Raw genomic sequence first — 23,472 nt, forward strand, 5'->3', positions numbered from 1 at the left:
GGGAAAGGGGATTCTCTCATTTCATGCATGGGGAAGATGATTTCTCTGCCAATTTGGGAAGGGATAGGAGTGGGGCCTGGAAGACTCCCATAACTATACCAACTGTTTAATATCGTTTCTAGGAAGTGTTTCGGTGGGGGTGCACTTGTGCTGTGTGAAGCATGAGTCACATGATAGAGAAGGGGCAGGGGTGAGGACGGTCTAGTCCCTAGCTCCCTGAAGCCACGTAGAATTAACAGGGACACGCACATTGGTCTGGTGCCTCCCAGGCCACCTCTCCCCTGTCCTCTTGCAAAATAAAATAGGTTAAAACATAAGCTGGGAAAAAAAGAAGTTGAATATCTAGACTATTTTGGCCTTAATTATGTAAATATTACTTTAGATATAGTTTAACATTAAGAATCATTATCTAAAAATTATCTTTAAAAAGCAAATTCTTTTCATTCCTTTTGCCTCGTTGACGTGGCAGTGATTGGGCAGCAAACAGAAACTTCAACAAGACAAAACTTAGAGTGCATTAAATAAATATAAATTTTATTAAAAACACTCACATAGCGTTATCAGGAATGATATAATAATAAACGCTTTCAAATAACCTGCATTCATAACATTACAATACTTACAGTATTTATAACCCTCCTCAGATTTTATGGACAAACCAAACATCTCATGAAAATGAAATGAAACTAAGTTTTTTAAAAAGCATAGAAAAATGCACACAGATTTCATTATCTTAGTGTCAAACTGCAAAAGTTTCCTACACAAGTTGACCACTAGCTTTAGAAGTGAACTGTACACCACTGTGCGTCAATCAAGATGAAAAATTCATTCAAGTAAAGTTGACACCACTCAGAAGCATTTTCAAGTATGGCTATATAGTCAACCTGATATTCCTATATAAGCAAATTGGATTTCTGCTTTCCATTCATTCTGAGGCAGGTTGATATTTACAATTATAGATCTGATATTTACAATATGCCACTCAATTTCCTCTTCTCCCTACCTAACCTCTCCCCAATCCCCAATATTACACTTTCTGCTCTTGTAGGCCAGCAGTTTGACAAGTGACAGTGGGTGATATAGAAACCAAATATTCATATAGGGATGACTGACTCAAAACCAAGAGATGTGCATGTAGTAACCAAATATTTGGGTTAGATATAGGGTATACACAAAATATTAAAAACATGTGGTTTGACATATGCAAAGCAAACATTTTTGAAATTTTTGTAAATTGGTCACAGCCAAAAACCAAAAACAAATTTTTTTAAAGACAAAAGCCATGTCATAAAGATTTGACCAATAAAACTCAAAGGCTTCCTCTGATTAAAAATTTATTTGAAATGTTAGTAAGCAAAAATGTACTTAGACCAAAATATAATTGTACAGTCGATTGTACACCACACCCCTAAGGGTTTTACCTGTTTGGAGAAGTCCTCATGGATCTGTATGTATACTGATTACAGGATCAAAAATTCTTTATTTAGAGAGTTGAAAGACTTTAGCCAACAATCACTTGCCAAACTCCTGCCTTACAATTTTCCCTTTATCAACTCAGTGCATTCTGTTTTCATGTAATTTTCTTCCTGCTAGAAACAATCAAAATATTCCCCAAACTTTTAAAATGCTTTTCTTTACAATAAAAAGAGCCAACAGATTTACAAAATGAGTTTAGTTACATTAGGACATTTACAAGAAAAATAGAAGGGATTCAAAATAAACAAGTTAAATCCCTGAAAAAGAATATATTTATTAACCTACAACAATTTTACATAAACACAGGTGACATGTTGGCATAAGGAGAACACGAGCTGAAATATCCCTGATTTTTTAGAACAAAAAGGTTGACGTTCAAGTTATACTTGCTAAGAAATCAAGTATTGAAAAAAGTTATGCTTTTTTAATAATAAAAAAGACTTGGAAAAAAACGATGGTACACAATGCTATAAGCTTTCACTCTCAGTTCAATATCCTATTGCCAAACTAGTGTTGAGGTATATGACAAGTAGGAGCATCACTCAAACCTTTAATGAATTCTTAGCTCACATTATGATATATTTGTAGCAGGCTGAGTAGCACCATCATGATGTGAATTCTGCTTCAAATCCATATATATATAGATATATATTTTATTTATTTATTTAATTTTTTTACAGTACTAAAATACTAAAGCATCGTGTTAAAAAAGTTTTGTTTACAATTTAATTTACTTACTATACATCTCTTTCTTTCTTCTTTATACAAATTAATGATTTAAAACCATCACAGCAAACCAGCTGCCCGTTTTCTCTTTTTAATTAACAGATTCACATGGAACTAACCCTGTTTATTTATCTTATGCAGGCATCAGTCTGCCCAATCTCTCTGGTAAAGAGGACACTTAAGCTAAGAAATGACATCACAATGTACAATTATCAACACAAAGGCAGACTGTCATTCGGTTTGCTGAAGAGCAGACAGATCCATAAAATTGCTTCACATAAGTGAACAGCTTGGTTGAGTCTGTATAGCATGCAGTTAATTATTACCTGCAGTTGATAGAAAATTCTTAAAACTCTACATATTTGAGCAATGAACTTGTCATACAATTTTGTATAAAACTTTTACAGTATAGCATGTGAGATGAGCACCAGAAAACATATGTTTTGTGTACTAATGTATTCCCTTGAATCCAGTAAGCCACCTTTGGATTTAACTGGCTGTGTTAAAAATGGACACTCTGCTCATCAGCAGATGCATGGCTAAAAGCAAAAATATTTTAAAAGCTTTCCTTTCCTTAAAAAAATCAACTCTGCATTCTAAAATGAAAGTAAACTTTTTTTTTTAAACATCTCAGTACCTTAGCATTGTTCAAGTTGTCAAAGCTTAGGTAGGCAAAGTGCTTCTAAGACACCATTTAAAATATTTATACATATACATGTGTGTACATATACATATGTATGTTGTGTGTGTGTGTGTGTGTGTATATATATATATGTACAAATATATGTTTATTGTCCTACAAGGACTTCACTGGAGGAGCAAAATCCAGAAGCCTTTAAATGTCCACATTTTAAAAACTAAGCTTGTGTAAGAATAGGTAATTATGATAAAAACTTGAATGAAAAGGAACCCCTATTATTCAAGGGCATTGGAGTACACTGATAGCATCTTGATGATATAAAGGCATTAAATTTTCAACTGTTAAAGACACCATTTTCTTAGCACCATTTCTTAGAACATCCAAACAAATTCAATGTTTTGCTGTCTATTCATTTACTCTTCTTGTAGCTATTTTGATAAATAAAAGTTAATATTAAGATTACAGTAAAAACTGCATGTTAAAATGCCATAATTCCAGTATTTCAGTATATATATTCAGCACCAGATGGTATTTAAGAGTCCTGCCACTGTAATACTACAGTACTTGTGTTCCATGACTATGCAAACTCGGTATTATTAAAAGTGGTCACAGATGTGTAGAGTTGCATGGGAGAAAAAAGTCACATTTACATATCATCTCATCCAATAATAGAACCAGTGTTTAAAAATGTAAATGGTGGAACACTTTCTTCCCCACCTTCTTTTTGCATAGAATGCTTTGGTCTTTTGCCTAGATGCCATCTGTGACCACTTAGGAGTCAGTGGAAATTAAGTGCTATGGTAAGATGACCTCTTTTTTTGCTGGTGAGCTGAGGTTCTTCCTACCCCATTTGTCATGAATACTGTGTCCTTTCCCCACTGTCCATGTCATGAGAACTATACTATGGACAGGTTGGTTGTGGTCTTTACAAATGAGGTAACCAACGCAAGGGGCGGTATCATATGTATCTGTTGTAAGGCCCTGTGACCCGAGTGAAGGCGTAGGGAGACGTGGTGACTGTGGAGTCTGTGGTCACGGACATGGTCCTTTCAGCAAGCGACTTGACGAAGCGCAGGTAAGTGGGCTCCGAGGGTTCGTGCGGCTCAGAGGGCTCCCGTTTCACTTTTTTGCCGTGGGTCTTCTGAGGCACATAGTCCGGGCCATACTTCTCACACTCTTCTTCTTTCTCGCGGGCTTTCTCGGCCATCTTGGCTTCCCAGAGCGCCAGGCCGTGCTTGGGCTCGTTCATGCTCTTGTGCTGGTAAAAGACAAGCGAGATCCTGGTGGGGTGATTCCTGTTGGGATTCTTCAGGGGGGTGGTGGCGTGAAGCTCACGCTTTGCACACTCAATGAGAATCGACCCGTGAGTCGGAGCCACAGCCACTCCCCCGATGTCGGGATCCAGAAAGCTCTGCTCGCTGTCCGACCAGACCTCGTCGTTGTCCTCGGCGGCGGGAGGCGGCCTCTCCTGACCGCCGGCCTCCGCGAGCTTGTGTGCGTCCTCCTGCCCCGAAGCCGTTCGGTCGTGCTGGAGAGCCGGGAGCATCTTCGATAACCCGTTGGCCGTGTGGGAAAGCAGGTCACTGTCCTTGCTTTGGAGATGCAGGGCGTGGAGAGAGCTGTTGAACACGCCTGAAGCTGCGGTGTAGTTATGGATTATATGAGCGGACGGGTGATGGTCACCATTTTTATAGTCTATGTTCGGACTGCTCAAATTGGGTGGTAGTCTAGGGGTGGCTCCCACGAAGTGACCATCCATCTCATGAGTGGAATAAGGAGGAAACGTCCCTGCATGGTGTATGTTTGGCCTAATAGTACAACTGCTAAAGGTATCTCCCTGCATATTTTGGTTCCCGTAACCTAAGTACTTAGAAGTAAAACCCTGGCTATTTCCAAACCTTGGCTGGTAAAATGTATGAATGGGTGGTAGATTTAACTTAGAGAGAGGGTTTTGGTTTGGATACCTATATAGATCCATGGGCTGAGACTGAGGAGAATAAGAACCCAGATACCGGGAGCAGTTGTCCATTGACACGTTTCCATTGCACTGATATGATGGATACTGGTTATTCTGATTTAAAAGCCTAGAGTAGGGGTTCATGGGATTAGAAGAATTCAAATATGAACCTGCAGCTTGGGATGAGGTGGAACAGAAGTTCATAGGGTTGGCACCTCCATAAGCATCTGAAGTGTGTGAAGAGCTCGGATACGGACTAACTGGATTGGGCCGTCTCATGTATAGACTGGAGGATCCAGAAGAGTAAGAGTTGACAGCCTCTGACTGAGGGTTATTAGCCAAGGGGTGATGTGGTGGCAGCTGCTGCTGCTGGGGCTGCTGCTGGGGTCGCGGCTGGGGCTGGGGCTGCGGCTGGGGCTGCGGCTGCGGCTGGGGCTGCGGCTGGGGCTGGGGCTGCGGCTGGGGCTGGGGCCGCGGCTGGGGCTGGGGCTGAGGCTGGGGCTGAGGCTGGGGCTGCTGCGGCTGCGGCTGCGGCTGTGGCTGTGCCTGGGGCTGGGTCTGTGGCTGTGGCTGTGGCTGTGGCTGGGGTTGCGGCAGGGGCCGCTGCAGCTGTGGTGGCTGTGGTAGCTGCTTCTGTGGCTGTGGAGGTTGCTTCTGTAGTTGTTGGGGTTGCAATTGGGGCTGGGGCTGCTGGGCCTGCTGTAAGACTGGTCCTGAAAGTCGCAAAAGTTCTGTGGACATGATAAGAAAGAGCAGTGACAAGTAGGTTCATTATTTTATGAAAGCCAGTGAAGATGCGTAAATATATGTTAAGAACCACCACAAAGATTATGCAACACTAATCAAACAAAGACAAGAGCAAAGTTAGGGTTCTGATCACCGTCTGGCATAATATTTTCATGTCTAAAGCATTAGAAATAAAAAGGGAGACCACATAACTACTATCTGGTGAGCAAAGAAAAATGTAATAAACATCCAAAAGCCATTCCATTGAGAGCATCATATTTTCTGGAGCTTCTGGGTTCTGACCGTGACACCCCCATCTCTACTTGAAGTGCCCTCCTCCCTTCACTCATCTCCCTGCCCCCTTTAGCATAGTCATCCCTTCCTTGAGGAAGTCTTCTACAACCTCATCTTCTAGTGCTTTTGCAGTAAATACCCACTGCAAATATAAGTCAGATAAAGCAACAGTCATCATGTACTTTAATTATCCATTTCTAGTACCCTCTTTACCCTCCTGTAAAGTAGTTCCTTGTGGGAAGGGACCACATCTTATTTTACTTTTTTTCTCCATTGCCTGGCATGCAGTGAAATTGGTTAAATCGTTAAAGTAGTATGAAATTTGTTATGGAAGATCCAGCAATCCTATGAGAATAGAATGACATTCATTTAATCGCCCAAAGCATCTTACAGAATATGTGAGCCCTATTTCTTTAGCACACTTTGGAGAAAGGAAATTTACACAGTTGTAGTTTTATTAAAACTTTAATGAAACTTTTAGCTTTGCAAATGAAATTTTTAAAAGTCATACTACTGTTTCATGACCTCATTTACAAAAGTAATGTGAGGTAAGAACGTGTAGAGCTGCAGTGAGGTTGTGACCAATGATTACTGCTGAAACTGGTTAGAAAGGACTAGAGGCCAAGTTCTACTCAATTATACTGCACAGCTAATGTAAAGGAGATGCCAGGGACTGGGCAGGACTAACTTCTTATAGGGTGTGCCAACCAATCAACAATTATTTATTAAGCATCTTTAGCATATTGTTCTAAATTACTTAGTTTCTTTGAGCTTCGAAATGAATCAGCAGAGAAATTTGACTTTGTGAAGCACAGATGGTTCATTCTAAGCAAACTGGGACACTAAACCTAAAAGATATACATTTTTTTGTGTGTGTTAAAGGCCAGCCCAATACCATCTTTAAAATTTGGATATGGACATTATATTATTGTAGGAGTTTTCACAGTACTGACTGCAGACGTAAAGCAAAGGGGTTTGGAAAGAAAATATCAGCTTAGTAAATAATGCTCTGTTGCTACTACTATAGATGTGATCTATTTTGATGGGTAAAAGCTTTATAAAAACTACATGTGGATCTATCTCCTAAACCTCAGACTGAATACAGCTAAAGAAAGGTATCTGGAAGGTGATTTTTTATATGCCCTTCTGGTCCCAAGATTATGGCCAAGAATAATTTGGAGGTTGACAAGGACTTGTTTTAAAGTGTTTTCAAGTCTGATCGAGAATGCTGACATTTAGAAACAAATAAGAAGATATGAATATTTAAAGGCATGTTTTCTTTTCAGGATTGATTTTAAAGAAACTACTCCACACAGGAAAAAAAAAGAAAGAAAAAGAAAAGTATCTTATTCTCCTGCCCTCCCCCCATTAATCCTATTTCCAAACTTATCTCAATAAATAGTACTGTTTTATAATCTAGGCTTAAAACTTTGCGGTCATCCTTAAATTTTTCTTCACTTGCATTCCAATGTTTTGTCACCAGCATATTGATATTCATTTTGGAAGAATTTGCTTCCATCATTTTCGCTATATCTTAATTGCTACCAAAATTCAAGCTCTTATTAGCTCACTCTTGGTTTACTGTATCTGTCTGCAGACTATTATTAGCCTCTCTACCTCTATTGTGGCCTACCTGCTATTGCTACATTAACACTAATTTCACCATATCACTTACCTATCATAACATTTTGACATTTACTACAGAATAAAATCCGAACTGTCCCATCAAGCTAGGGATGATGGTACCATCTCCAAGAGCAAAGCCTAGCCCTTGCAACTTTAGAGAAGATTCTGGTACAGAACTAAGACCATGATGAAATGTAACCTTCTGAAATTAACAACATTCATGTTTAACATAAGTATTATATAACACATATATCCACAGTGCTTCATGTTAAGTTTACCTGCTAGTTGTTTAGCCTGGGTTGCATTTTCCGTCTGTTTTGTACGCGATGAGACTGACTTTTCCTTTTCATTCTTACTTGCGCTGTTCTCCAGAGAGGAAAGCTTTTCAGCTGCAGCTTTCCTGGCTTCCAGCTTCCTTTGTCGGCATGTCTTGACTGGCTCTGCTAACATCCTGACTTTCCGCCGAAAAGAACTCAGTACCTGAATGGCACCATTTCGCTTTTTCTCCTCCTGAGCTTCTACACTCCCAAACTCATCCACATCAGAGACTTTGTAGAGAGGCAGAACGTGGAGCTGCTCATCCTCGGGGTTTCCTCCAATTTCTCGATTGTCTTCTCTAGTGAGGGTGCACACCTGGTAGGGAAATAAGATAGTACAGCCTCAGTTTCAGTCCATAAGAAAAGCATGTACATGTGGATATGTGTGCCTGTGTGTGTATGTATCTTTCTTCATCTCAGTATTTAGACTTGTGGTGGTAGTCTACTGGATCGGATCAGTGACCATAAAACCATGCCTCTCTGTTACTAATGAAGATTGTTATCCAAATGGTGTAGGGAGATGGACAAGTTCACACTGAGCTTTTTGTGTACGTGTGTGTCTATCAGGAACTGTTACCTGTGGTGACTCTGTTCTTCACATCCATTTCTAACTCTAAGAGAAGTGGCACTACTCCTACCAAAGTGAAGCAATTCCCCACTTTCACACTTCAAAAATAGATGTGATAGATGTGAAGCCTCTTCGGAAAGAAGCTGAAAGTGTGTTCTACCAAATGACTTCCTCTGTTTTTGGTAATATCACATTTGCCTCATCTCATACTTTTGTACACAAAGAAATTTTAAATCTTTCTCTCTTATCTGAGTCCTAACTCTCCTCCACTGTGTTTAAGAAATTTTTACAAAATACTGAAGTGAAATCTAAATAATATAAAACTGGAGATTTGGTTGACATTATCATCAAACATGTAACCCAACACTGCTCCTATCTTCCCTTTCTCTCCTCTGTCCCTTTAAATCTAACTTGTTGTTTCTCTTCTACCTCATTTCTTTTCTGAGCTATCACTACATAAAGGGGGTACTCCGAGAAGGGAAAAAAAGCAATTTCTGTTGCTTTGATAATTTAAAGGTACTTTTTTTTTTTTATTAGCCACGATCACATTGGTTTTGATGAAACATTATTTGTTGCTTCTAAAATACTAGCTTTTCATTTTTAGTTTTTGATTAGTGGGAAAAAAATGTGACCATAGTTATCTAAAACCTAAGGTAATATAAAATTGGAAGATACTCTTGAAAAAAAACATGATCATGATTATGACAGACGTACCTTTATAAATAAGTTTATTACAAGATGGTATTAAAATTAAAATGAGTTTTTTTTATTTCCTACAGATAAGTCTTCCAAATCCATATCTGAGTATCTTTCACCTTTTCCCACACATATTCATCCCTACTCAGTTCCTGTCTAGTGCTTCTTTCCATTTCACCTCATAGAACCTGTGACCTATCAGAGGCAAATTCCTCTTCATTCAAAACATCTTCCTCATCCTCTGCCCACTCTCCCTCACCTTGCTGGAGTGAAACATGGTTCTCTTCAGGGCCTGCTACAGCTCCAGCTACCATTTATTTCTTTTACTTCCTAGAATCTAGCATAGCCTCCTAAGAATGAGCAGGTGCTTAATACATGATTGGTGATGATTTTAGATACTGCAGATGTTAAGCCTTATATTTGTTCTTTTGGATCGGAAATCAGCAAAACAGGGTCTGGGGCCAATCTGCCTCACATCTTGTTTTTGTATGACCTGTAAACTAAGAATGGTTCATGCATTTTTACAGGATTTTTAAATTAAAAAAAAAAATCCAAAGAATGTACCCTATAAAAACCCTACGTATCTGCAAAGTCTTTGACAGAATATTTACTATCTTGCCTTTAACAGAAAAATTTTCTGACACCTGCTCTAGACCATTAAACCAATACCTTCTTCTCTGCTTCTCAACAAAAACTTTTAGCGCCAGCCTCCTTGAATTACTTCCAGTATTGCCGACTATGTTTCTGAAGTCTTTTCTACCCTAGAATATAACATTAGTGCTTGTCTTCTATTTTTCATCTTAAGTCTCACTGATCATCTTCTTGAACTGTAACGATATCTATGTTGATGACACATCAGGTTGATTAATTTATGGTTTCTTCATTTGAACTCTCTCATTCTTTATTTCTACTCTGAAGCATTTCTGCATAGGCACGGCCATACCCTGGACTTTGTCAGTGTGGAATGTTGCCCTACCCTAAGACTGTATCCATTTTCTCCCCTTATCATAAATCCAATGATAAGGCCCTATGCATTTCACCCACTGTGATATGGAGTTCTAATGGATTCTTTCGAACTTTGAACCGTCTATAGTAGTTACTGTGATCATGACAATGCGTTTTTTCATTTGTACTTCTCACTGCAAGGTGACTCGGTACCTTGGCTCGTAAATGGCTTTTCGTTTAACTGATTATAACCTATCAGATATCTGACATTGAATTATGAAATATTTGTTGGCAGCTAATTGTAGCTGGCAATGCAGGGTTGCTGGTTTAGATTAGCACCAAGAATTTCCATGATTTTCATGGGCTTGTCAACACAGTTTTCCACTAATGTGCCAACCTGTTATGAGAGTACTATTTATGCCAAATAATTATGCAACAGGAGTTCATTCATGAAAACACTGTTATGCAGTATGACACCTGCGGAGAACATATTACCCTAACCAAATGCTATTGAATTCCAGCCCTCCGCTCTTCAACAGGATATGCTGCTAGCCTGTCCTCAGCCCCACTCACCAATGTGCTGCCATTCTGCATGTTGTGCAAGTCTCTATGGGCATGAGCACAGAAGTCCAAACATGCAGTGACCCCTGAGAACGGACGGCCTTCCTTCAGACCCAGGCGGCATTCTGGTGCTCTGTGTTCATATTCAATCTGAAAAATAAAAGTGTGTGACTGGGGAGGTACTTAGGTGTTTGAAATTCTTATGCATATTTGCTGAAAAAAATACAAGACCTATGTACTGAATAGATCAAAACGACACAGTATTTAGGTTATTTAGAACTTTTAGAAATGCTGCTTACTTTTTATCCAAAAACCCAAATGATGAAATGACACAAAGCAAATACCTTGTCACGGTAAAGTTTTTATTTTTCAGTGTTATTGAAGTATAACTGACATACATTAAATGAAATATATTTTAAGTGTACTATTTGATGAATTTTGACATATGTATGTATGAAACTATTGCCACAATCAAAATAAAGTACACATCCATCACTCTGAAGTTTCCTCCTATCCCTTTATAATTCGTGCTTCCCTTGTGTTTTCAGGCAACTACTGATCTGCTTCCTGTCACTACTGATAAGTTTTCATTTTCTAGAATTTTATATAAAGGGATCTATTTTTAGTTAATTTTTATACATGGGATGAAATTAAGAGTAAAGGTTTATTTTTTCTGTATGGCTATTCAAATGTTCAAATATCACTGGATGAAAAGATTATCCTTTCTCCTTTGAATTGCCTTTGTTGAAAATTAATTGACTATACATACTGGATTTATTTCTAGACTCTATTTCTGATCTTTTGGTACATAATGGTATGTTTGTGTGTATATACCACTACCAACTGTCTTGATTACTAATAAGTGTAGATTTTTAGTAAATCTTGAAATCAAGGAGTATGAATCTTCAAATTATGCTCTTGTTTTAAAAACTATTTGACCATTCCAGGTCCTTTGCATTTCTATGTGTTTTAGCATCACCTTGTGAATTCCTTCAAAATGCCTGGTGATATTTCAGCAGGTCATGTATTGAATTCATTGATTAATTTGGGGACAATTAACATCTTAATAATACCGTCTTTGTGACTCATGAATATGGTCGTCTACAATTACTCTTAGCAATGTTTTGTAGTTTTCAGTGTACAAGGCTTGTACATTTTTGTAAAATGTATGCCTAAGAATTTGATATTTTTGATGCTATTTTAATTGCTATTGGTTTCCATTTTAATTTTTGTTTATTGTAGAATTAGAAATCCAATTGATCTTTGTGTTTTGCAACTCTGCTAAACCATTTATTAGTTCTAGTAGGTTTTTTTTTGGGGGGGGGGAGATTCTCTGGGATTTTCTATGTAACCAAGTGTGTAGTCTGCAAATAAGCACAGTTATATCCTTCCTATCCAATCTATATTCTTTTTACTTCTTTTCCTTGCCTATTGCACTATCTAAAATCTTCAGCTGGATGTTGAATAGAAGTGGTGAGAGTGAAGTCTTGTTTCTTCTAATCTTAAGGGCAAAGTGTTCAGTTTTTTACCATTAAATATGATTTAGCTTTAGGGGTTTGTTGTTGTTGTTGTTGTTTTGTTTTGTTTTTTAAATCTATGCTCTTTATCAGGCTGTTGAATTTTGTCAAATGTTTGTTTCCTATTTATTAAGATAATCGTACTTTCCCCGTTATGTTGGTTATTATGATGAATGATAGTGATAGATTTTGAGTGTTAAATGAACCAAGCATTCTTGAAATAAACTCCATTTGATAGTGATGTATTATCCCTTTTATATACTGTCAAATCTAATTTGCTATAATTTGTTAAGAATTTTCACATTGCTATTTATAAAGAACATTGGACTATAGTTTTCTTTTTCTTTAACGCTTTCATCTGGTTCTAGGATCAAAATATTTCCAGCCTCATAGAATGAGTTTGGATGTGTTTACTCCTTTTCCACTTTCTAGAAGAATTTCCTGTTGAATTGTTATTTCTTCTTCCTTAATTAATGGGTCAAATTTGGAAGGAAAATCATCTGGGCCTGGAGTTCTGTGGAAAGTTTTAACTACAAATTCAATTTCTTAACAGATATAGGACTAGTATATTTTTTTCATTACTAAACTTTGATAATTTCTCTTTTTCAAGGACTTTGCACATTTCAGCTAAGTTGTTGAATTTATTGACATAGAGTTTTAATAACATGTCTTTACCATTCTTTTAATGTCTATAAAATCTGTAGTAATGTCTCATCTCTAATTCTTGATATTGGCAATTTGTAGCTCTATTTTTCCTAACTGAATTGACTCAAAGTACCAACTTTTGATTTCACTGATTCATTCTCTTGTCCTCTGTATTTTATTTCATTAATTTGTTTTCTTTAGTTTTTCCTTCGTTTTGTTTTTTAGGGCCAAAATTGCTCTCCTTTTTATGTTTCATAGGGTAGAAGCAAAGATTATTGATTTGAGACATATTTTTTAATATCAGTGTTCAATGCTATAAATGTCTCTCTAAGCAAGGCTTTATAGCTTCATTACACAAATTTCAATGTCGTGTCTTAATTTTCATTCCATTTGAAATACTTCAAAATACTAATTTCCCTTGTAATTTTTTCTTTGATCCATAGGTCATTTTGAAATATGTTGCTCAGATACCTGGGGATTTTGTAGGTATCTTTCTGGTATGTACTTTTAATATAATTTAATTGGCTTTAATTTAGTGAATGCTTGCTTTAAAGTTTATAGTGTATTCTTTAACTTATCACAATCTACATTCAAGTACTGCTCAATACAGAAAATAAGAACCTTATAACAGTATCTCCCTCTTATCCATAATTTTGCCTTCCACTGTTTCAGTTACCCACAGTCAACCATGGTCCAAAACTATTAAATGGAAAATTCCAGAAATAAACGATTCATAAGTTTAAAATTGCAGACCATTTTGAGTAGTATAATGAAATCTCGCACCGTTCTGCCCAGTCCTAGTTGGGGCATGAATCATCCTTTTGTCCAGAATCTCCAGATGTATGCACAACCCTACTTGTCCATTAGTCTATTAGTAATCATTTTGCTAGTAGATCAACTGTTGTGGTACCCAGTGCTTGTTCAAGTAACACTTATTTTACTTAATAATGGCCCAAAACACAAGAGTAGTAATGCTGGCTATTTGGATATGCCTAAGAGAAGCTGCAATGCTCCCTTTAAGTGAGAAGGTGAGTACAGGGTAATAAGATATTTTGAGAGAGAGACCATATTCACATAACTTTTATTACAGTATATTGTTATAATTGTTCTATTGTTTATTATTGCTGTTAATCTCTTACTGTGACTAATTTATAAATTAAACTTTATCATAGGTATGTATGTATAGAAAAAAACATGTATATATAAAAACGTGTGCGTATACATGTATATACATATGTACATATATATGTGTGTGTGTGTGTGTGTATATATGTGAGGTTCCATACTATCTATAGTTTTAGGCATCCTCTGGGGGGTATCGAAATGGATCTTCTAGCGACAGGGTGGGGGAGGTAACTGTTGTACTTCCAAACCCAAAACCTCTTTGCTACTTCTACCTTTTATAAACCTCAAGTACACTGTTAACATATTTTTGGCAAATAATCTTTTAAAGAAAGTTTTAAAATAAGGAAAAAAAGTTTTTCCTTCCATATCTACTACTTATATTTTTCATTCTTTTTGTCAATCCAGATTTCTATCTGGTATCATTTACTTTTTTACCAGAGGGCTTCTTTTAACATTTTTGATGTGTTAGTCTGCTGGTGGTAAATTATTTTAGCTTTTGTCTGGGAAAAAAAAACTTTATTTTACCTTTACTTTTCAGTTGTTTTCACTGGTTTTCTAGGTTGACAGTTTTTTCTTTTAGTACTTTAAAGATATTTCTCCTCTACCTTCTTTCTTGCATTTTTCTTTGACATGAAGTCTCCTGTGTTTATTATCATTTTCCTCATTATATGTAATATTTTTTTTCTCTATCTGCTTTTTACATTTTTCTCTTTATCACTGACTTTAAGCAACTTGATTTTAATGTACCTTTCATATAGTTTTCTTCATGTCTCTCTCCCCACTCCCCCTTTACTAGGGGTTTGCTGAGCTTCTGGGATTAATGAGATTATAGTTTTAAACAAATCTCAAAAAAAATTAGCTATTATTTTTCCTGTTTTGTTTTTTCTCTGTATTTCATATTGGAAAATTTCTATTGCTATGTATTCCAGTTCACTAATCTGCTAATTCCATCTAGTGTATTTTTTTTTTAATCCAGACATCATATATTTTCATCCTTAGAAGTTTAATGTCTTTTTGATTTCTCCTTTAGCTTTATCATGTTCATACCTTCCTCTGTTGTCTTAAACAAATTATATATGTGATATATATTTATATATAATTTTAATGGTCTTGTCTATATATTCTTATCACACATCATTTCTGGAACTATTGCTATTGATTACCACACCCCTCCCCCCATTATGGGTCATATTTTCTTGTTTCTTTGTATGTCTGGTAATTTTTGATGGGATGCTAGATATTATTAATTTTACCTTGTTGTTTTTGGGATTTTTTTAAAGTATTTTTCTGGGATGCTGCTAAATTACTTGGAATCATTACTTGGAATGATCCTTTCCAGTCGTGATTTTTAAATATCTTTAGATGGGACCAGAATAGCCTTATCGACTCCTGCTACCAAGCCATAAGATTCTGAATATGCTATTTGTCATCTTGTATGTTAGGAGGTCTTTTCCTTCTGAGTGGTAGTAACAAAAACTATTCCAGGTCCTGTATGAAACCAAGAGAATGTTCTGCCTTTTCCTTTTGATAGTTTGTTCCACAGCCTTGGTAAGCTCTTCATATGCATGCACTGTTCAGTACTCAGCTGAAGACTCAAGCAGAACTCTCTGCAGATCTCTGGAGAGATGTAGATGATGCTCTCTCCTCCTTGGTACTCTGAGTAGCGAATTCTATGAGCTTACTTCCCCAAATTCTGAACTTTGTCTCCTTAATGCAGAGATAACCATGGGGTCTGTTTTGGTTCCATCTCCCTAACCTGGAGCCTAATGTGCTCTTCAGGAAACAGGATGGGATAACCATAGGTTCACCTTTTTTATTTTTATTTCTCTTTTCTCTAGTGTTACTGCCTTGTGCTTCTTGTCTTATATAAAAACAACTGTTTCATTCATATACATATATATGTGTGTGTGTGTATATATATATATACTTTTACATGTATGTATGTATGTATGTGTGTGTGTGTGTGTGTGTACACACACATACATACACACAATCCAGTTGGTCATTAGACAGACATGCCATTTTATAAGAAATACCATGGAGGGACTTGTGATATGAATTACTGAAAATTCATCTCCATGTTTGGAAGGCAATTCTAAGTGCATGGCTTCCTGATGATGTAAAGCCTTGCTGTTCAATATGGTAGCTCCTAGCCACATGTGGTGATTTAAATTTAAATTAATTAACATAAGAATAAAAATTCATTAACTCACCTGCATTAGCCACATATCAAGTATTCAATAACCACATGTGGCTAGCAGCTTTGCACTCAACTTGTAGACAGAGAATGTTTCCATTGCCATAGAAAAGTTCTCTTGGATAGCACTCGTCTATAAGTCATTTTTACATATGATGAAAGCACATGATTTTGAGATACAAACCTGCTAATTGAGGCCTAAAGTTTAATGGTAAGACAACTATAGAAAACACGGAGTGAATGTAAGCTCATTGGGTAGATATGAAGAAAGAATATTTAAATTGAGAAAACGTATGTTCTAATTCCATGGAGTTGTTGACAGAAGAAATGCTGTAAAGACCCAATAAGATTTTGGGTCTTTAACTTTACCAATAAGATTTTGACTAAGAAATCAAGGAATAAAGCAAGGGAGCACATTTAGTTGGAAGGAGGCAAATCGAATTGCAAGCTTTGACAGCATCCATAACCTCAAAAGGTCCTCCCATATACTGTGTGGAAAGATCACATGGCTGCTTTATTTTTTTCAATCTCAAAACCATATTAAGGCATATAGATAAACATTATCAATAGTACCTACCATCCAATATAAAATACACCTTATTCAGTCACAGCCATTAATTGATTTTTTTATATAGACATTACATCTATTTTTTATGTATCAATGTAGTATTTAAATTTTATTGTGGTAGGAGCACTTAACATTAGATCTACTCTTCTAACAAAATTTGAAGTGTCCATTAATTATTGTTGGCTACAGGTATACATGTACAGCAGCTCTCTAGAGCTTATTCATTTTGTTTAACTGAAGCTTTATGCCCAGTGATTAGCACATCTACATTTATTCATTTATAAATATTGAAACACATCTCAGGAGTTATGCCTAAAATAATTCTCATAGACATTCACATACATTTCTTAAAACCTAAGTTGTGACACAAAACGACTTATAAACAGACCATCATTATTAAATTTGCTTCCTTTGCTGCCATTAAAAAAAAAAAAAAAAGAGTCGACGTGTAGGGAAAGTGTTAACATCCACAATGGAAACAAGAGTAGCTAAATCATTAATTAGGATTGGTCCCCTGCATCTGCTATGTAAACTAATCTAATCCTATGAGTCTTCAGTGTTTGTCAGTGTACTACTACCCTTCATGCTTCCCCTCACCCCTTTCTGCTGTGTGCTCTGCTCCACACCTTCTTATTATCTCTAGCCTTCCTCCATCTCAGTCTCCCGCTTTCCGTTCAGTCTTTTAACCTCTCCTACTCTATTGCTCTTACTCCTAGCACTGACTTCACTGGTGTCTCTTCCTCCACTCTCCCCTAAAATGTTGATATGTTCCAGAATCCCATCAGTATCATTAGCCCCTCCTCCTCTTTATACTCTCCACTCCGAAAAATGGTATTTACACATATGTATTCAACTTGAACTATTTCCTGCATTTTTGATAACTCTCAAATCTACAGTGCTAGCCTGAATTGTCTCCCAATTTTCCATCTATTATCCTAGGAGTACATCAAACCTAGCACATCCAAAGTGAAATACGTCATCCTCCCGCCTCCCCCAACTTTTCCTCACTGATTCTGATACTAGGTAATAGAGCAACCTGTCCAAGCCAGACATTTAGTGGATCTTCAAAATCCCTCTTTTTCTGATCCTCAAATCTGGTCACTAAGTTCTATAAGTTCTACCTCAAAATATTTCACATACTTCCTTTTCTCCACCACTACTGCCATCTCTTTTAGGACCTTCACATCCCTTACCCAATGATTGTAATAGCTTATTTCTTTTATAAGTTAATCATATACTAATCTAAGTTATATTTCATCTATTTGGCTAATTGAGTGCCCTTTTTAAATTAAATCACTTCACCCTCCCCTATCCTGAACATACCGTTAACACAGGCCAATGGTAGCCCAATGGTACCTAGAAGATAAAGTTCAAAGATCTTTATGTGGCCTCAAGGACATTTGTGACCTTACATCTCTACTTTCAAGGAGAACCTTCATTTCTTCAGAAATGTGTGCATACCTCTCTCCCAGGTGTTATAGCATTATGTTGCTATTTTACATATGTATCCTCTAAAGAATTCCATATACGAAAACCTGTTAGAAACCAGACACTGTCTTTAGCAAGGCTCATCTTTATGTCCATGACGGCTAAACATAGTATCTCATTTGTAACAGGTTTTCATTTAATGCTTTTGTTGTTATTACTGCAACACGAATGACTTTATAGTCTTTTATTTCCTTCATGAGCATTTCTGAACAAATCAGCTGGCCTTCTAAATAGGTACAGTCTAGAAAACACATTAAATAGGCAAAAAAAAAAAAAAAGCCCCCCCACCAAAAAAAAAGGAAAAAAAAATCTACATCTAGCAAAAGATGGCATATCTGGACACATATGTGTATACTTACAAAGCAGTACTCCTACAGCTTTATATGTATAAACTTCCTATAAAAACCATTATGAGGTGGTTAGAGCCTATAGTTTGGATCACATAATTTTAATCGATCATCAAAGTCTGTTTGCAGGGACAAAATTATTTGTATGAGAACAAGATCAGTAGATATCACAAGCCTTAAAAACTCATATATACATATTTTAAAGGCCAAAATACACTCTATGTATGGTGTAATTTTCATAGACCAGAAACAGAACACTGCTGTGGCTTCAACAACTGGAAAGAGAAAAAGTTAGAAAAATAAAGGAAAATCATTGTTTCAAAATATTTTTGGAAGTAGGTAGGTAAGTCATCAATAATGAGTAAGTTGATGGTTCCAATCACTGTCAATAAGTATTTAAACTTACTTGATTATTATATGCATCAGGTGCAAGTTTCTTGTACGTTGGCGCCATAAGAGTAGACAGGTTTTGTAAATGAGACTCCAATTTCTCTTCCTGTATAAAATGAATAATTCTACATATTAACTTCTAAATCTATTCTCTCTGTATATGAGAGAAGCTATCAGTTAGATTCTCTCCCCTACCCCCATATCTTGGATCCAAATAACTATGTACTATCTTTCTTATTAATAATTAAAGCATGTTAATATGACTATTTCTAAGTGAAAGTGTACGTAATATATTATCTATTTTTGTATGTGTTATTAAATCTAGTTGGCAGATATTTGGCATTTTAAAATATAAGCCTATACTGACAGTAAGGTTAGGAAAATGAAGCCATCTGGTCTTAAAGAGGTTACATTTTTCACTCCCTCTCCAATGAACTGTCGAAGAAGGTGGGCTATTGAAAGGGGTTGTTTGGTTTAATTTGTCTATTTCTAATCATTATACTTTTAAACATCTACCAAAATAGCATTTCTAAATTTGAAATACTTCCTACATATCACAACTAAAAATTACTAGACTAGACGCTTCAAATACAGACAGAACTTTCAGAACTAGAATGTGGTAAACATGAAAAACTTTGTAAAGTTCATTTGAAAGGAGAAATGTTCGGTTACTCTCTCTCCCCAACAAAGAACAGATTTTTCAAAGTAATATGCTTTTAAAAATTGTTGGGGATATTTAATTGTTCCATTCATGCTTAGAAGTTCTCATTTCACATTGATATTTCTCTAAAAGTCTTGAGAGATGTGACCATCTGGCAGAGATGTACTTGTTTGCATTTTATACAGTGAGAAGGTCTGAGTGGGGCCCTCCTGCATAACTGAGGGAGGATGTTGCTAGTTATTACCTGGATATGATTTACATCAAATAGTGGTGAAAAAAGCTCTCCAGTGTGAAAAATAAAAGTGGCTGATGGACTGCAAAACAGCTATTCTTCATTAGGCATATTAAATATTCATGTTTTTCTTATGAAAAGAGGACATCAAGTATGTTTAAGTAATATTTAAGAAATTTTTAATGTTTATGAAAATTATGATCCTATGAAAACAATTTATATCATGATTTTAAGAGTTTTTGCAGATTATTAAATTTCCACTTATTATAGTCATAAATAATAAAGTTAATAAAGTTTTCTTTTAGAAGGACATATCACTATTGAAATATCCATAGCATACTGCATATTATAAGCTGCAGAGTCACTAAAAATTTGGTTGTATCTAAATGCTAAATATACTGAGGTTTTCTGATTATTCAATTAGTATACTCTAGAATGCATACTACCCGAAAGTTGTTAAATTTGATACTAACCTGCAAGTTATATTCTGAGGAATATCTATTCTTGAGGAAAGACAAAAAACTGACTTCAATGAGAAATCAGTGTTCATTTATTTCAATTATACTTTTATATTAAAAATCTAAATATATTTTAGTTACTTGAGTCCATTCATTTAAGTTACTTTAAACTGTCAAATCTCATGATGTGAAAATGTTACCAGAGATGGTCTTTTCTGAATGTGGCAGTTATGAGCATGACTTCTATTATTCACCTTCAAAAATGGAATTTTAAGGCTGAAGTGTTTACATTTAGATTTAATACTGAAATGACAGCGGTTTAAAACTCTGGACTTAACATAAAAGAGAAAGAATATAAAAGGCCATAAGTATGAACAGTTTATGTTACTCAAATTTTATCTATTACTTTGGTATAATATGGTTATTATACTAACTTAATAAATTGTTATAATGTGTCTACAGTTTAGCAAAATTTTTGTTGCTTCATCTCTGAGATGAAATTCTTTGTTAATAAGGGAGCTTAATGGAGTATGTCATATTGTTCATCTGTGCTCATCAATTCTCCATGAAAAATAAAGAGATTATACATCAGGAAGTAAACAAACCTCTTTTGGGTCATCCCCAAGCAGCTTAAATTTTCTTGGTATCTTGCTTCTGGCAAACTTACATCCATTGTAGTACATGCTCCACGAACAACCAAAAGAAAAGGAGGCACCACAGGTCTCTGGGTCCAGCCCTTGACAGGCACAGGTTCTCCTGAGAAATCAAAGGACCAAGTTTACGGCTATGGATAGCATTATCTAGGCTACCAATCTCATATTCTGGGTGTCTGCATGTAAAAATGAGTGCAAAATAGTTTTTAGTAATGCTCGATCTAACTCTATATTAAGCTGTAACATAACCACATCAGAAAAGAACGATTTCAATTGACTTTAAAACACAAATTAAGCAAACTTTTTATTGTAGTATAATACACAGAAAAGTACATAATTTTACAGCTTACAGATGCTCACAAATGAAATAAATACCCAAATGAGTAATAACCAAACTAAACATATACCTGCACCCCAGAATTTCCTTAAGTCTTCCTTCCAGGCATTGTCCCCTAACAGTAACTCCTATCAGAAGAAATTAGCTTTGCCTATTTTTGTTATAAATACACATGTATAGCTTTGACTATTTTATATATTTTACATTATATGTAGGATACTATATATCTACTGAATATGTGTATGTATACATATATATGTGTGTATATAGTTTTGCCTATTAGTATAAAAATACTATACTAAAAATACTAGTATTAAATATATATATAGTATTAAAATAGGCAAAACCGTATACATGCATGCACACATATACATGCACACATGTTTATGAGATTATATAGCATAAGCTTATTTTGTGTCTTGCTTCTTTATGTTTGGGATATCCATCCATATGGCTGAATGTTTTGCATTTTATTTGTATATTTTTTCACTGAGTACAGTTTTCCATCATATGAACATGCCACAAATTAATCATTCTATTACTGATGGGCATTTGAATTCTTTTTTGTTTGAGGCTAAAATGTAGTACTGTGACTTTATAGCCCAAGTCAAATATATCCTAAGAGCAATAAAGAGGCAAGCAGAGAAGCCAAAAAACAAACAAAAAATGGTAAACCATCTACTAGGAAAACTATATCTAGCAGGTATTTTTCAGCTTTATTAAGGTATAATTGATAAGTGAAATTGCGATATTTAAAGTGTACAATATGATGATATATGTATACATTATGAAAGGATTCCTTTACCTTTTTTTTTTTTTTTGGTGGAAAGAACATTTAAGTTCTCCTTTCCTAGGCAATATCAAATATATACTAAATGTTATCAACTTTAGTCCCCACATTATACATTAGATCCTCAGATCTTAACTCATTTTATAACTGAAAGATTTTATCTTTTATCAACCTCTACCCTCAGCCTCTTGGCAACCACTTTTCTACTCTGTTTCTATGAGTTCAATTTTTTTGTTTCCAAATATGTGATACTATGCAGTATTTGTCATTCCCTGTCTGGCTTATATCTCTTAGCATAATGCCCTTCAGGTATATTCACTCTGCAAAACATCAGAATTTCCTTTTTTAAGGCTGAACCTAGAAGGGTAGAGGTAAGTTTCTTCCTCCCCTAAACCTCTTATGCTTTCTTCTAAAAGTTTTACAGTTTCAGATCATATGTTCAAGATTATGATTCATTTTCGGTTGATTTTTGTGTAATAATGACAGGAGTCCAGTTTTCATTCTTTTGCATGTTGACATCCAATTTTCCCATCACCATTTATTGAAGGTACTATCCTTCCCCCACTGTATAGTCTTGGCTCCTTTGTCGAAATAAGTTGGCCATATATGCATGGGTTTATTTCTGGGCTCTGTATTCTGTTCCATTCATCTATATGTCTGTTTTGATGCTAGTACCATACTATTTTGATTACTATAGGTTTGTAATATAGTTTGAATTCAGGAAAGTATGACAACTCCAGCTTTGTTCTTCATTCTCAAGATTGTTTGTTTAATTTGGGTATTTTTGGTTCCATACAAATTTTAGGATTTTTTTTTTTATTACTATGAAAAATGCCATTGAAATTTTGATGGAGATTGCACTGAATCTGTAGATTTCATTAAACAGAATGAGCATTTTAACAATATTAATTTTTCCAATCCATGAACATAGAATATCTTTCCATTTATTTTTGTCTTCATCAATGTCTTTTCATCAGTATTTTATAGTTTTCAGTGTACAGATCTCTCATCTCCTTGGTAAATTTATTTCTAGGTATTTTATTCTCATATGCTGTTATGAACAGGATTATTTTCTTAATTTCTCTTTGTGTCAGTTCATTGTTAGTGTATAGAAATACAACTGACTTTCATATATTAATATTGTATCCTGACGCTTAACTGAATTTGTTATAACAGTTTTTTGATGTAGTCTTTAGAATTTTCTATATCTATCATGTCATCTGCCAATAGTGATGGACTTACTTCTTTTCTGATTTGGGTGCCTTTAATTTCCTTTTCTTTCCTGATTACTCTGGCTAGATTTCCAGTAGTATATTGAATAAAAGTAGCGAAAGTGGACATTTTTGTCTTATTCTTGATTTCAGAGGAAAAGCTTGTAGCTTTTGATCACTGACTATGATGTTAGCTGTGACCTCATATATGGCCTTTATTATGTTGAGGTACATTCTTTTTATAATAAGTTTTTTGAGTTTATCTTGAAAGGATGTTGAATTTTGTCAAATGCTTTTCCTGCACCTATAAAAATGATCCTA

General features: G+C 35.5%; 1 protein-coding gene across 3 annotated transcripts in view; it reads right to left on the reverse strand.

The window, feature by feature from the left end:
* Positions 1-513: 513 nt before the first annotated feature.
* The window catches only part of TET2 (tet methylcytosine dioxygenase 2), a 114,199-nt gene continuing 91,240 nt past the window's right edge, over positions 514-23,472 (reverse strand). Inside the window, exons 7-12 of one of the 3 annotated variants that reach the window (XM_036227645.1) lie at positions 20,766-20,916; positions 18,826-18,915; positions 10,545-10,682; positions 7,724-8,078; positions 5,427-5,530; positions 514-5,243 (exon numbers count right to left, since the gene is read on the reverse strand). In XM_036227645.1, coding sequence (XP_036083538.1) covers positions 3,801-5,243; positions 5,427-5,530; positions 7,724-8,078; positions 10,545-10,682; positions 18,826-18,915; positions 20,766-20,916 — 2,281 coding nt within the window. In that variant the 3' untranslated portion in view covers positions 514-3,800. Of the gene's footprint in view, positions 5,244-5,426; positions 5,531-7,723; positions 8,079-10,544; positions 10,683-18,825; positions 18,916-20,765; positions 20,917-23,472 lie in introns of those variants that run through there. The other 2 variants (XR_001597279.2, XM_016147939.2) reach the window with 2 other exon arrangements.

This window comes from Rousettus aegyptiacus, unplaced genomic scaffold (genome assembly GCF_014176215.1).
Source record: "Rousettus aegyptiacus isolate mRouAeg1 unplaced genomic scaffold, mRouAeg1.p scaffold_m13_p_10, whole genome shotgun sequence".
NCBI lineage: Eukaryota > Metazoa > Chordata > Mammalia > Chiroptera > Pteropodidae > Rousettus > Rousettus aegyptiacus.